This window comes from Rana temporaria, chromosome 12, assembly GCF_905171775.1.
Source record: "Rana temporaria chromosome 12, aRanTem1.1, whole genome shotgun sequence".
Taxonomy (NCBI): domain Eukaryota; kingdom Metazoa; phylum Chordata; class Amphibia; order Anura; family Ranidae; genus Rana; species Rana temporaria.
The window spans coordinates 100,409,387-100,425,491 of record NC_053500.1 but is presented as its reverse complement, the minus strand read 5'-3'; the positions used below and the strand labels follow the sequence as shown (position 1 = coordinate 100,425,491).

At 45.7% G+C, this 16,105-nt stretch overlaps 1 protein-coding gene across 4 annotated transcripts in view; it reads right to left on the bottom strand.

Annotated features, from left to right (window-relative positions):
* Positions 1-16,105, bottom strand: part of SOCS7 (suppressor of cytokine signaling 7) — a 110,240-nt gene that overhangs the window by 52,800 nt on the left and 41,335 nt on the right. For all 4 annotated transcript variants that reach the window (XM_040329847.1, XM_040329848.1, XM_040329846.1 and 1 more), the window contains one exon: positions 3,558-3,693. In XM_040329847.1, the coding sequence (XP_040185781.1) occupies positions 3,558-3,693 (136 nt within the window). The remainder of the gene's footprint in view (positions 1-3,557; positions 3,694-16,105) is intronic.

Genomic DNA, 16,105 nt, shown 5'->3' with positions numbered 1-16,105 from the left:
GCAGCACGCACGCGTGAGTCGCTCTGCGGAACAGAACCACTTCACCACCAATAACTGGGCCTCTATGCGAGACCTGTGTGCCTTGTTGCGCTGTTTCGAGTACTCCACCAACATGGCCAGTGCCGATGATGCCGCTCTCAGCGTGACTATCCCAGTTCTATGCCTCCTTGAAAAAACGCTTCGGCCGATGATGGAAGAGGATGTGGCAAATGAGGAGGAGGAATCGGGATAATTTCCAAGGCTTTCAGGGCAGTCATTCACAAGTGGCTCCGAGGGTGGGTTCCTGCACCAACAAACGCCAGGTCCACAATTGTCCAGCAAGGGCACAGTTCTGGAGGATGACGAGGTGGAGGAACCATGTTCAGAGCAGGGTGGCACCCAGACCAGCTCATGGCCATCACTGGTGCATGGCTGGGGGGGGGATATAGAGGACACAGACGATACACCTCCCACAGAGGACAGCTTTTTGTTGCCTCTGGGCAACCTGGCACACACGAGCGATTACATGCTGCAATGTCTCCGCAACGACCGCCGAGTTGCCCATATTTTAACCGGTGCCGATTACTGGGTGGCCATGCTGCTGGATCCCCGTTACAAGGACAATGTACCGTCCTTAATTCCCTCACTGGAGCGTGATCGTAAGATGCGTGAGTACAAGCGCGCGCTGGTAGACGCGCTGCTGGTGGAATTCCCACCTGACAGCGGGGGCACAGTGGAAGCACAAGGCAAAGGCAGTGGAGGAGGAAGAGGTCGCCAACGCAGCCGGGGCACCGCCAGCACCTCAGAAGGCAGGGTTAGCATGGCCGAAATGTGGAAAAGCTTTGTCAGCACGCCACAACAAACAGCACAACCAGCTGATATGGAACGTCTTAGCAGGAGGCAGCATTTAACCAACATGGTGGAGCAGTATGTGTGCACACGCCTACACATACTGAATGACGGGTCTGCCCCCTTAAACTTCTGGGTCTCCAAATTGGGCACATGGCCTGAGCTTGCCCTTTACGCCTTGGAGGTGCTGGCCTGCCCTGCAGCCAGTGTATTATCTGAACGTGTATTTAGCACGGCAGGGGGCGTTGTCACAGACAAGCGCAGCCGCCTGTCCAGAGCCAATGTGGACAAGCTCACGTTCATTAAAATGAACCAGGCATGGATCCCACAGGACTTGTCCGTACCTTGTGCAGAATAGACACGTATACCGGCCTTACCCAGCCATTCTTGTATTTTTGAACTTTCTCACTCTTTTGGGGTGTACCCTAAATTAAAAAATAAATAAATTAAAAACAAAAACCTATGTTGGCTACCTCGTCCTCTTCCACCGCCGCTTCCACCTACGCCGCCACCTCAACCTCCTACTCCATATGGACCTCGTCCTCCTAGGTCAAGATTATTATTTTTTTATTTTTATGTATTTTATGTTATTTTAAGTTATTTCCCTATCCACATTTGTTTGCAGAGTACTTGCCATGCTCTTACCAACATGTTGCTGCCATTTGCAGCCCTCTCGCCCTTCCCATTACTTTTTTAGAGACATTTTAGTACTCAAAAGTTCTGATCCCCATTGACTTCAATGGGGTTCGGGTTCAGGGTCAAGTTCAGGTCCGGAACCCGGACTTTTTTTCCGAAGTTCGGCCGAACCCGTCGAACCCGAACATCCAGGTGTCCGCTCAACTCTAGCCCTGTTCCCTTAGCAGAAAACACCCCTAAAGCATAATATTTCTACCTCCATGTTTGATGGTGGGGACAGTGTTCTTGGGGTCATAGGCAAGATTCCTCCTCCTCCAAACACGGCAAGTTGTGTTGATGCCAAAGAGCTTGATTTTGGTCTGATCTGACCACAACACTTTCAACCAGTTCTCATCTGAATCATTCAGATGTTCATTAGCAAACTTCAGATGGGCCTGTACATGCGCTTTCTTGAGCAGGGGGACCTTGAGGGCACTGTAGGATTTTAGTCCTTCAAGGCGTAGTATTTTTATCAATTGTTTTCTTGGTAACTATGGTCCCAGCTGCCTTGAGATCATTGGCAAGATTCTCCCGTGTAGTGCTGGGCTGATTCCCCACGTTCTCCTGATCATTAAAACTCCACAAGGTGAGATCTTGCATGGAGCCCCAGCCCGAGGGAGACCGACAGTTTGTTTGTGTTTGTTCCATTTGCGAATAATCGCACTGTTGTCGCTCTCTAACCGAGCTGCTTGGCGATGGTCTTGTAGCCCATTCCAGGCTTGTGTAGGTCTAACAATGTTGTCCCCGACATCCTTGGACAGCTTTTTGGTCTTGGCCATGGTGGAGAAATTGGAATGTGATTGATTGCTTCTGTGGACGGGTGTCTTTTATACAGGTAACAAACTGAGATTAGGAGCACTCCCTTTAGGAGAGTGCTATTAATCTCAGCTCATTACCTGTATAGAAGACACCTGGGAGCCATACATTATGCCGATCGATAGGGGATTAAATACTTATTACTCATTAAAACGCAAATCACTTTATAACTTTTTTGAAATTCTTTTGTTCTGGATATTTTTTTTGTTATTCTGTCTCTCACTGTTAAAATAAACCTACCATTAAAATTATAGCCTGATCATTTATTTATCAGCGGGCAAACGTACAAAATCAGTAGAAGGATCAAATACTTTTTCCCCCTTAGTGTGTGTATACATTTTATATATATATATATATATATATATATATATATATATATATATATATATATATATATATATATATATATATATATATATATATATATATATATATATATATATATATATATATGAAATACACACACACACACACACACACACACACACACACACACACACACACACACACATACATACATACATACACCTCTTAAAAAAAAAAAAAAAAAAAAAACACAGAAAACAAATAAATACTAGACATACCAAGAAAGACAACTATCATAGTTGCTTGTGCTCTCAACCAAACTGTCTAGCCATTAAAAGGCTGGTGTCATAACTGAGTATATGTGCAGCACCATGGTAGTTGCAGATCAATCAGAGGTTAAAATGGCAGCATTTTTGGCTATAATGCTCGAATCACACTGCAGCGATGCGGGAACCCTGTTAATCAACTGTGGGTTCCCGCATTGCATGTCTCCCAGCATCAGTTTACACTGCCCTATGCAAACTGCTGGGAGTGTTAATTAAAAGTTAATGACACCCTCAAACCAGTTTGCATATCGCAGTTCGAACTGCAAATTCAGAGAGGAATTGGATCACACTGCGGACCAAAAAAAGGGTCCTGTGCGATACCGATTCAGCCATACTATCTGTATGGCTGAAACTGCATCACACAGAGATCACATGTAATTTGCACTGCAGTGTAAATCACATCCGATATCAGGCATTGCTGCTTTCACATTTATATATTAGTGGTGTGAACTTCCAGCATTAACTAATAAGACAACTTCTCATGCTGGAGCAATAACTGAATTGGATTATTACCATCTTATCTTTAATGACACTAACACTAAAATGGCTGTAATGGTAAATAATCTGGAGATCATCTGTGACTACAGATTATACATATTAACTCACTTGGGTAGAGGGAGCTCTGGTATGTGGTCTATCCGAACCAGTTGCCGAATACGAAAACGGCACAAATGCTGCAGGGACTTCACATTGCTGAATCGAGACACTGGATATAACAGCTGTACTGGGGTAGGAGGGAGACCTGAAAGAAACACACAGAATGGCTTTCTTGAATTAAACGGCTGATCTAGAAAAATAACATATTTTACTAGACACTAATCCAAAAGAACACACTCCATTTACAGTGGAAGTCCATGCTAAAACCCCTGCATCTATAGACACCCATGATCCAACACTAACCTATCTAGCCCTATAAAGAAAAAAAAATTGGTATACATATCATTTCTGAAGCCGATCCAACTCGATCTCCAACGATGGAAGCTGTGCAGAGGACACGCCTGACAACGGCTATGAAATTAATGGGAAGTGACGTCACCCATAGACTTACTGTGGGGCTTCCGTTGTCGGACATGTCCTCTGCACCCACCTACACAGACAAGCCACAGCCGACAGCTCAGCGGGTTGGATCAGCTTCAAAAATGGATATGTATACTCAAAAATTTAAAGCGCCCCCATAACTGCATGTTTGCACGCAGATGCGAACGCATACATAGGTTGCGTCCAAGCCACATGTGAGAGTTATCACCACGAATGTTAGAGCGAGAGCAATAATTCTAGCTCAAGACCTCCTCTGTAACTCTAAAGAGGTAACCTGTAAAAAATGTTGCCTACGGAAATTTTTAAGTACCAAAGGTTTTGCGCCATTCCACAGGTGTGCAGAATTTTAAAGTGTGACATGTGAGGTATCCATTTAACTGGCGTAACCTCATCTGTCACATTATACACACACACAAAAAAATAATGATCGCATTTGAAAAATTGCTGCACAAATACTGTGTGAAATAAAAAATATACATAGTGGTTTTGCGCAGCCTAGATCCTCCTCTTCTTGGGTCCCTCTTCGGCACTCCTGGTCCCTCCTTGCTGTTTAATGTCCCCACAGCAAGCAGCATCGCTGGATCGAGATGGGTGGCTTCGGTAAGAACTAGGGGGCCGAAGGGGCTGTTGCACACAGAAGGCGTTTTATCTTAATGCATAGAATGCTATAAGATAAAAAGCCTTCTGTCTTTAAACCACAATGACCTTTGTCATACACACTGACTTAACCACTTCCATACCGTGGGAATTTCAGCACTCCTCTCCTACATGCAAAAATCTAAAAAATGTTGCTAGAAAAAATATTTTATAATATATATATATATATATATATATATATATATATATATATATATATATATATATATATATATATATATATATATATATATATATATATATATATATATATATATATATATATATATATATATATATATATATATATAAATGAATTTTACTCAGGGTGCTCCCATAGCAAGCTGCTTGCTGTGGGGACACTCAGCTGCAGGGAGGGGCCAGGAGTGCCGAAGAGGGACCTGATAAGAGGAGGCAAAGCATGTAAATATAACGCGTTTTCCTAAAAATTGTGGGAAAAAATTACAACTTCTAAAAACTCACTATGCCTCTTACTAAAGACCTTGGAATGTCTACTTTCCAAAAATATTATTTATTTGTACTGTCCTGACATTTCAGGGCCTCAAGAAATGAAATACTGATTTTAAATTGTAAAAAACAAATGTCAGAAAAAGCCCAAGTGAGCAAGTGGTTAATTGTTTATTAATTTAAAGATAAATGGTATAGGAATTAGGGTTGTCCCGATACCAATACTAGTATCGGTACCGAGCATTTTCGCAAGTACTTGTACTCGCGCAAATGCTCCTGATGCCTGATCCGATACCTGGGAGAGAGCGATGCAGTGTGTAATGCCTGCGTCTCTGTATAATGCTCAGACGGTAGCCATCCAGTGTATAAAAGCCGCGCCTCCTCTTCGTCTGTGATAGGGGAACACTCCCAGCAAGTGAGTCAGTGTTCTGCCTATCACGGACACCCTCTCATCCTCATCCCATGGACGAGGATGAGAGGATGTCCGTGATAGGCGGAAACTAACTCATTGCTGGGAAACCGAGTTCCCCTATCACGGACGAGGACGAAGAGGAGGCGCAGCTTTTGTACACTGGATAGCTGCTGTCTGAGCATTATACAGAGACACGGGCTTTACACACTGCATCTCTCTCTCCCAGGTATTGGATCAGGCAATCGCCTTCATGTAGTTTAAATTAACAATCTGTACTGTAACTACAAATGAATCAGTCCATGTTCTCTCACACACGTTTTTTTGATATATCACAGTAGAGCACAACTGCTTGTATGAAGTATGCCAACAAGTGCCCACAATATTACTTCCTTTTGCTCTGTCCTGCTATTGGGGCTGCAGACTGGCTGGTATCTTTTATCAAAGGACTTCTAAACTGAGACAACAGGTTTAAGGGCTTAATTGATCAACCAGCAATCCACCTAATCCTTTGTAATTTCAGTGCTGTTTGTCAGTGCCAGCCATCAATGCGTCACTGTTGCATGACATTAAAAACAAAGTATCTGTACTTGTACTCGGTCTCAAAAAAGTGGTATCGGTACAACCCTAATAGGAATGAATAAGGGTTGCTGTCGGATGTGGCTAAAGATAATTGGTTACATTTGGTAGTAGATGTTGGAATTACACTGAGTATATTACAAATACCAAGAATTGTATGTTATTCAGCATGCATTTTTTTTTATATTTATGTTGAAATGGTTAAGTATCATAATGCAAAGTATCATTGAAATGTAAGTTTTGTATATGCCTTGATACTGTACTATTCAGAAAATGGGAAAAAAAAAAATTATATTGTGATCATATACTTCTTAGGCCTTGTACACGCGGTCGTTCCAAACCGATGACCGACGGACCGTTTTCATTGGTTCACCGCTGGAGTGGCCTGACGGCCTGATATACGTACACACCATCGTTCCAAAAAACGATCGGGTCAGAACGCGGTGACGTCAAACACACGACGTGCTGAATAAAACGAAGTTCAATGCTTCCAAGCATGTGTCGACTTGACTTTTGAACCGATGCTTTTCTGTACCAACCATCGTTTTGGACCGATCGGGTAGCGGTCCATCGGTTCGGTTTTGAAGCATGTTTTAAAATTTTGGACCGAAGGAAAACAGACCGATGGGCTATACACACGGTCGGTTTGGACCGATAAAACTGAACCTCGGTCCATTCTCATCGGTTTTGTCCGACCGTGTGTGATGCCTTAGGCATCTCTTCTCCAGGGCGTAGTAGTTAAATGTTTGCATACAAGATGTGCCTGAACCAGAGTTTTGTAACCTGGTAGAATTATATTTTTGTCTTTTGAGCAAATACCCTTTTTAAAGCATGGCAAAAGCATGCTGGCCTTGCATGATGCAGCTTGGCACTGCATGCTACTGCTGAGTCTGATCTACAGTACTAGGACTGCCAGATCCTTTCCACCCCCCCCCCCCCCCCCCCAGGCTGGTAAGTTGCATGCATAGTTTTAGCTCCCAAATGCATTACTTAACACTTTTCAGTATTAAACCTCATCTGCCAAATAGCTGTCCACCCTTCTGTTTCAACTGGGTTTACTGTATTGTTGCTATATTCTGCCCTGCTTAGCTTTGTCTCATCAGCAAACTATGAGCTTGAACTATTTATTCCAACCTCTCATTTATGAACACAATAACCTGGTCTCAGGACAGAGCCCTTGGCTACCCTGCTCACAACACTAAGCTAGATTATTTTTTGAATAAAGGTTTCCATCAATCACATTCAATATAATGTTAAGAACATTACTGTCTTGTTTGTAATTCCCTACTTTTTTTTTTTTTTTTTTTTACTTCAAAACAGTTTTTATTAAACTATACATACATACATACATACATACATACATACAGCATAACATTGTGCATGCAAGGTGCAATACAACAGAAACATGTGAAATACATGGATACATCTAAGATACAGATCAGTTTCCAATCTTAACATTAATGCTCCTGTCAGTGAAAAAAAAAAGAAAAGAAAATGTCAATTCCCATGTAGCATTAAAGATTAGGTTTAAGAAAAATAGGATTTTTATAACAGCTTACCTGGTAAAATCATTATCTTGGAGTACACCCCGGGGAAAAAAGAGCCTTAAATCATTACATAATGGGTTGTATGGTCACCAGAGATGATTGGACACTGGCACAACCAATCAAAGACAGTTCCCCTCCATATAACCCCTCCCATCAGGGAAGTACCTTAGTTTTGTAGGAAGCAATAAGCTGCCCATAAAAAGGGGGGGACCTCTGTCTCGTGGTGTACTCCAAGATAAGGATTTTACAAGTAAGCTGTTATAAAAATCATATTTTCTTTATCGTACACCATGGGACACAGAGCCTTAAATCATTACATAATGGGACATCCCAGAGCAATGCTCAATATGAAGGGGGGGGGGGGGAGGCCCAGATCCGAGCTGGCCGTAAACGGACAAGAAGCCCTAGTACACTGTTCCCAAAGGCAGAATCTGAAAGAATTTGATGAATGTATGGACTGAAGACCAAGTTGCAGCTTTACAGATCTGAGCCATCGAAGCCTGGTGATGCACTGCCCATGAAGCACTCATAGCTCTGGTCGAGTGCGCCTTAACAGAAGAAGGAGGAATCTTCAGTTTTACGTATCTGAGCGGTTGGCTGCAGATACATCTTTACTGCTCTCACTACACCTAGAGAGTGCAATAACTTATCCTCCGCTGTCTGCGGATTCGGAAAAAGGGAAGGCAAAATAATATCTTGATTCAAATGAGATGTCGACACCACCTTTGGTAAAAACGTTGGATGGGGTCGTAGAACAATCTTGTACTTGTGACAAATTAAATAAGGCTTTTTACAAGAAAGCTCTGCTAATTCAGATACTCTTCTAGGCGAATAGATCGCAATCAAAAAGGCCAATTTCCTGCTTAAAAGAATCAGCAAAATATGGCGAATAGGTTCAAAAGGTTGCTTCTGCAACACTGACAATACTTGACTGGCGGATTGATCCGAAGCACCCACTGAATGAAAGCCCGGACTAGGCAATGAGATGCCAGCGGTCTTTGAAAAAAGACAAAATAGAACTGATATTTGACCCTTAAATGGTACTAAGGGCTAATTTCATATCCACTCCTAGCTGGCAAAAGGCGAGAATCCTACTTATGTCATATCTTTGAGGATTCCATTTGTTAGTTTCACACCATGAAACATACGCTTTCCAGACTCCAAACTACAGTAGATAAGCCTGGAGGCTGACTTTCTGGTATTAATAAGTGTAGAAAGCACTGGACCCAAGATCCCTCGTTTCCTCAGAATGTGGGTCTTAGCAGCCAAGCCGTCAAATTTAGCCCTTGTAAGGAAGGGTGGAACACTGGACCTTGCGACAGCAGGTCGTCACGAAGCAGAAGCTTCCACGGTTTTCCTACCGACATCTTTATGATTTCGGCGTACGAGGATCTTCCGGGCCAATTTGGGGCCACCAAGATTACAGGAATTCTTTCCTTCTTGATCCTGCAAAGTAGCCTTTGTAAGAAAGCGATTAGCGGAAACGCATAGATCAGTGAAAACTGGTTCCACGGAATTATGAGAGAGAGAGAGAGAGAGAGAGAGAGAGAGAGAGAGAGAGAGAGAGAGAGAGAGAGAGAGAGAGAGAGAGAGAGAGAGAGAGAGAGAGAGAGAGAGAGAGAGAGAGAGAGAGAGAGAGACTTGTAAAGCGCAACACATGCGAACTGAATCGCCTCTGGGCGCTGTATCCATTTCATGGGTAAGGAACCCCTTGACCTCAGAAGAGATGGGTTTTAATCTTTCTCCTGAAGGCCAAGTGGTCCGACTCCAGTCGGATGGTGGTTGGTAGTGCATTCCACAGGCGAGGTCCCTGGACTGCAAATCTTCGATCTCCTTTGGACTTGTATCTGGCTTTGGGTATCTGGAGGAGGTTTTGATTGGTGGATCGCAGAATGCGATTGGGGTTATGGGCTTTTATTTTTTCGCATAGATATTGGGGGGCGTTGCCTTGAATACACTTATGTATTAGGCAGAGTGCCTTGAAAGTGATTCTGTCTTTTACTGGCAACCAATGAAGGGATCTCAGTGAAGGTGAGATTGATTCCCATGTTTTTTTCCCAGTCACTAGTCGAGCGGCCGTATTTTGAACGACTTGCAGACGGGTGATTCGGTATTTGGGGAGTCCTAGATAGAGGGCATTTGCGTAGTCGAGTCTGCAGTCGTGGTGGGAACAATCATCAATTTCAATGTCCTCTTTCGGGATAAAGGGCGTGAGTCTGCATAGTAGGCGCAGCAGATGGTGGGATCCGCTGACTACTGACCCTATTTGTGCATCCATTGTCATGTAGGTATCGAAAAATGACTCCGAGACTTTTGACTTTGGTGCTAGGGGTGATAGTTTTACCCAGAATGGGTGGGGGAGTCCATGTTGACTCGGGGTGATTTTTCTGGTTAGCGTGAAACAGGAGAAGTTCTGTTTTCGAACCATTGAGTTTAAGATAACTGTTTGTCATCCAGTTATCTATTACAGTAAGGCATTTCTCTAGTCCAAGAGAATGATCCTTTTTGTTGCAAATGCGGAAATACAGTTGTGTGTCGTCTGCATAGGAGTGGTAAAGTAACTTCTGGTTACTGATGATTTCAAAGAGAGGGCGAAGATAGATATTAAACAATACGGGCGATAAGGGAGATCCCTGAGGGACTCCGCATGACACCGTACGTTTTTCAGAAGTGAAAGACCCCAGTTTCACTATTGGTGATCGGTGTTCCAAGAAGGAGGAGAACCAGGGTAAAACACGTTCAGCGACTCCGGCTACTTCAGCTAGCCTAGCCAGTAGTAGTCCGTGGTCTACAGTGTCAAAAGCCGCGCTTAGGTCCAGCAGTATCAGGAGACAAGATTCTAGAGCGTCATCCCATATTTTGAGCAGCGCCGTTTCTGTTCCGTGACCCGGACGGAAGCCTGATTGAAACGGATCGAGTAATTTATGGGTGTCTAAATGCAGTTGCAGCTGTTGTACAACTACTTTCTACATTACCTTGGAGAAGACATTTAGAGCTGTTATGGGCCTTCGGTTGTTTGGGTCTTTGGGGTCGAGGGTAGTTTTTTTTAGAATTGGTTTTATTGTACCTTGTTTTAGCAAGGTGGGCACCATGCCCTCCTTGAATGATAATTTGTTGCAAAATTCTTGTGAATCAGAATTGGGGGCCTCTAAACAATCTGGATTCATAGTCTGAGTGACCAGCTTGAAGAGTTCTCGGGGGCGGTTAAGGGCATTTGCGATGATGTTAGAGAAATAATTTTTTTTGGCCGTGAAGATTTCTTTGTGATATTTCTTTGTTATTATCTTGTAAATGGTGTGGTTTTTATCTGAAGAGCACCTTTTCCACGCAGCTTCTGCTCTTCTACGCTCTTGCTTTAGCAACGTCAGCTGGTCATTAAACCAGCTGGAGTTGTTTTTCCGGATGCAAGTTTTGCGTTTTGGTGCTACCAAGTCAGCTGCCTGTAGTAGCGCCTTGTTGATGGCGTCAAGTGTTTCTGTGGCTGTTTGTTTTTGTTGGGTTGTTTTTATTTTGTTCCCTAGTGTTGTTTTGAAGAGTTCCGAGTGGAGCTTCTTCTGAGATCTAGTCCAGTGAGTTGTCACCGGTTTTGTAGTTTTTTTTTGGGCTGGCATTTTTGGTGATTGTGAATTTGATGGCATGGTGATCGATCCATGGTTGCGGCTCATTTCCCAGGACGTCAATTTCCAAATCTTGTTTGAAAATGAGATCGAGAGTATGGCCTGAGTCATGAGTGGGGCCTTGTATTAGTTGCTGCAGACCTAATCCTTCCAGATGGTCGATGCAGGCGTCGGCTATGGGGTCCAGCGAGGAGTTGGCCCAGAGGTTGAAATCCCCAAGCACCAAAAGGTGTTTGATGTTTAGCGTATATGTGGAGATGAATTGCGTCAATGATGTGAGAAGGTGCGTTTTTGGGCCTGGTGGTCTAAAGCAAAGTAGCATATGGACCGTATCTTGGGGATTTGTTTGCAGCTGCAGAGTGAGGGTTTTCATGAATGGAAGCGAGTTTTGAAGGACTGGTTTGGTGATCGAGAGGCGAGTCTTGTGGATCACCGCCAGGCCCCCCCCCTCTTTGCCCCCACTCTGTTTTGCATTTGAATGCGATAATTTGCTGGCACCAATTCTGTTAGAATGGTGTTGCAGTCGGCTGTCAGCCAGCTTTCTGTGATGAAGAGGCAGTCTAGATCGTGTTGAAGGATGAAATCATAGATTTCTTGTCAGTGTTTTACTGCCGATCTTGTGTTGACCAAAGCGCATATTATGCGCTTGGGCTGGGGTACCTGCGCGTAGTTTTTGACTGTTGATCGTCGATTGATTCTCAACAGTCGCTCATTCCTTAGAGCTTTTTTGGCGACAACTGGGAGTATAGAGGCAAATGGTTTTAGTTCCCGGATGGTTTCTGCAGAGTATTTTAGGTAACCCATGGTCGCAGAAAAAAACGCAGGGAAGTAATGTTGATTGGGGGGGTCTTATATGGTGATGGGCGGAAGACTGTCCAAGTGAGCCGTCACTCGTTGAGTCTTCTCTCCCCGATTGGTCCAGAGGAAGGCGAAAAACCCCAGGCGTGCTGTGCCAATCTGCAGCGACCGGGGGAAAAAAATCCTTCCTGACCCCTCAACGGGCGATCGGTGCAACCTTGGATCAATTGCCTAGGGGGGGGGGGATATGTACCCCTGTGTTAAACTATGGGAGTCCTGGTTGTTTGTGCTGTGTCTGCAGCAGCCGAGAGCTGGGAGGACCCTGCCTGGCTGCACTATCCCTGGGGAGAGCCGACTCGTTTGAGAGCGTCCTGCTCCAACTATCCCTGGGGTGAGCAGACTAAAGGTGAGAGCGTCTGCTGCACCGCTGAATCTATATATCAAGAGTTCCAACTTTATTAGCTGCAAGCTTGTTCTGGATCAGTGATTGAAAAAAATAATGAAGACTCCTGTCTTACCTCCTGTTTTAAACTCCTGTTTTTTAACTCAGGCACTTCTGTTCAAAGAAGCACTTCTGGTCAGAGAAACCACATGTGAAGCCACCATCAACTGGGAGCCAGCTCCTATGGGAGTTTGTACAGCCACTTTATACTCACCTGTGAACAAACACACACCTGTGAACAATTAAACCCTCCCCTTAATTAGCAGAAAGGAAAAAGAAAAAAAAAAGCTGTTTAAAAATTGTCAGAGAAAAAGAGGGAGAAAAAAAAAAAATCAACCCTTGCGAGCAGAAGCAGTTGATAGCAAACTCCTGGTTTTTAACTCAGGCACTTTTGTTCAAAGAATGCACTTCTGGTCAGAGAGTCCACATGTGAAGCCACCATCAACTGGGAGCATCCGATCCATAGGCCAGAGGATCTCTTGTCCTGGACACAAAGTTGTCCAACTTCCTGTTGAACCTGGAAGCTAGCAGGTCTACATCCGGGGTCCCCCATCTCTGTCATATGGCCTGAAAAACATCGGGGTGGAGAGACCACTCTCCTGGTAGTAGCTGCTGGCGACTCAAATAGTCCGCCTGCCAGTTTTCTACCCCTGGAATGAAGATTGCAGAGAGACAAGAAACATGTTCTTCTGCCCATGCCAAAATCCGATTCACCTCTTTCTGGGCGCCCTGACTGCGGGTGCCTCCCTGGTGATTGATGTAAGCTACTGCAGTAGCATTGTCGGATTGAATCCACACCGGGTGGCCCAGTAACCTGTGTTAAGGTTCTGAGGGCTATGTATACTGCCCGCATCTCCAGTATATTGATGGGCAGGCTCCTTTCGGGCTTGGCCCAGGTTCCCTGGGCTGAAGCTTCTTCTAACACCGCTCCCCAGCCCCTTAGGCTGGCATCCGTAGACACCACCTTCCAGGTCACTGGGAGAAAGGATTTTCCTTTCCGCAAGTTCTTGGTTCTGTGAAGACATGCGCATGGGTAAATCCAGAGCTTGGATCTTCCTGTTCCAGGCAGCTAGGATACTGCCTTGAAGTAGTCTCGAATGAAATTTAAAAAGCTTACAAAAAGCATAAAAAACTCCAAGACCAAGGGCCCATAGGGAGCCAGGTCCAACTCCTATGCTAGGCAGAAAAAGAAACTGAGGCTGCTGTGTGCATGGAGAGAGGAGAGCACGACACTCCACACCAGGGAGAAAGCCTTGCATTACTGTGTGGAGTTACAGACAGAAGAACAGGAAGTGAGGATTTCTCAGAAGAAATAGGATTTTTGTACTCACCGTAAAATCCATTTCTCTAAATTCATGGACAGACACAGCAGCAATTGACCTTAGGGTTTATCATCCTTCCTTCCAGGAGAGACTAGGCAGAAAAAACAGCACTTCAAGTGTTAAAACACTTCTCAGTATAGCTCCTCCCAGGGGGCAGGGCCCCCAGGTATATCCCTCACTCTGCCTCAGCAGCCCCAGTTCGTAACAAGCAGTACAAACAAATGAGGGGAGGGTGCTCTGTCCGTCCATTAACTCAGAGAAATGGATTTTACGGTGAGTACAAAAATCCTATTTTCTCTTTCGTTCATGGACGGACACAGCAGCAATTGACCTTAGGGACGTCCCCAAGCAGTGTCAACAAAATTCGAGGGGTGGGAAAAAAACACAGCAAATTAAGCTTCACCCCAAACAAACCAGAGTGCCTCAATGGAGGAACTTCAACCTTAAACAGCCGCCTGCAAAAACTTGCGGCCAAAGGAGGAATCCGAAGATGCACTCACATCCACCTTGCAAAACTTGAAAAGGTGTGGGTTGACGACCAGGTCGCTGTCTTACACACCTGTAAAACAGACGCTTGATGGCGGAAAGTCCAAGAGGGATCAATCGCCCTGGTCGAATGCGCCGTAACCAGAAAGGGAGGGGCCCGCCCCTTTTAGGGCATAGGCCTGGAGCACGACCTGTCTGCTCCACCTGAAAAATGGAGGCCGACGACCGCCAGACTTTTTTTAGGACCAGTCACTGACACGAACAGTGAGTCCGATCTCCGGAACGGAGCCGTAGCAGAACAAGTACGCCCGTAGGGCTCGCACCATGTCCAAGGAAAGTAACGTGGCCTCCTTCGAGTTCTCCGGCTGAGGACATAAGGACAGCAAAACCAATGTCCTCATTAATGTGAAAACCCGAAACAACTATGGCTGCTACCGCAGCACCACCTTATCCTTGGATGACCAAGTAAAAGAGCCTTGCAAGACAAGGCCGTCCGATCCCAAACTGGTCTGACAGAAGGAATGGCTACGAGGAAGACCATCTTCTGGGACAGAGTCAACAGAAGAATCTCCCGAATGTCCTCAAACGGAGCCCTTTTGAAGCACCGAGAGGGCCGAATTCAAGTCCCACGGAGGCAGTGGAAGACGCACAGAAGGGGCCACATGCCTGACCCCCTGAACAAACGTACGCACCAGGGAGTGCGTCGCCAACGGCCGCTGAAAATAAACAGCCAAGGCCGAAATCTGACCCATAACCGTACTTAAGGCGAGAGCCTGATCCACTCCCTGTTGTAGGAACAGCAGAATCCGGGACAGCACGTATGTGCGGGGGTGCCATTTCATCTCTGCACATGTAGAGATGTAGGCCTTCCACGTACGATGGCAAACCCTACGTGAAGTAGACTTTTGTGCAAGTAGCATGGTAGAGATCTCCGAGTCCGACGGACCTTGGTCCTTCAGCACCTGGCTCCCAACAGCCATGCCGTTAAAGCCAGCGACTGTAAAGCAGGGTGAGAAAAATCGGACCCTGCGACAGAAGATCTACTCTCAGGGGTTAAAGCCAAGGGACGTCTGCCACCAGACACACCAGGTCCGCGTACGAGGAACGGCACGCCAATCCGGAGGGACCAGGATTGTTGGTAACCCCTCCGCTTCCACTCTGCGCAACAGGCGAGGGAGAAGCTCCAGAGGAGGGAAGGCGTAGACTAGGCAATAGTGACCCCACGGTGCCACCAACGCGTCTGACGCGTCCACCGAAGGGTGTTTTGACCTGGCCACAAAACGTGACATCTTCCGATTGAGACGGGACGCCAGAAAGTCCACGCCTGGAGTGACCCATTTTTGGCACAACTCTGAAACACTTCCGGGTGCAAAGACCATTCTCCCTGGTCCAGTGTTTGGCGACTTAGGTAGTCTGCTTGTCAACTCTGCACCCCCAGAATGCACACGGCCGACAGAGCCGGAACGTACCTTGTGGCTTACCAGAGAATGTGTGCAACCTCCGCCGCCGCGGCCGAGCTCCGCGTGCCCCCTTGATGGCAGACATACGCCACGGCCGAGGACTGGATCCTGACCGAACGGTCCTGCAGACCCAGAGACCACTTGGAGAGCCGCAGCCTGATAGCCCGGATCTTCAGGACATTGATTGGCAGACGGGACTCCACCCGAGTCCAGCGCCCCTGGGCTGACTGGACACTCCAGAACGCCCCCAGCCAGAGAGGCTGGCATCCGTCGTGACCGCTGTCCGATAGCACAGCAGGAATAATTTCCTGATCCTAAGTACCGGAGATGTCAGCCACCACACTAGGTAGGA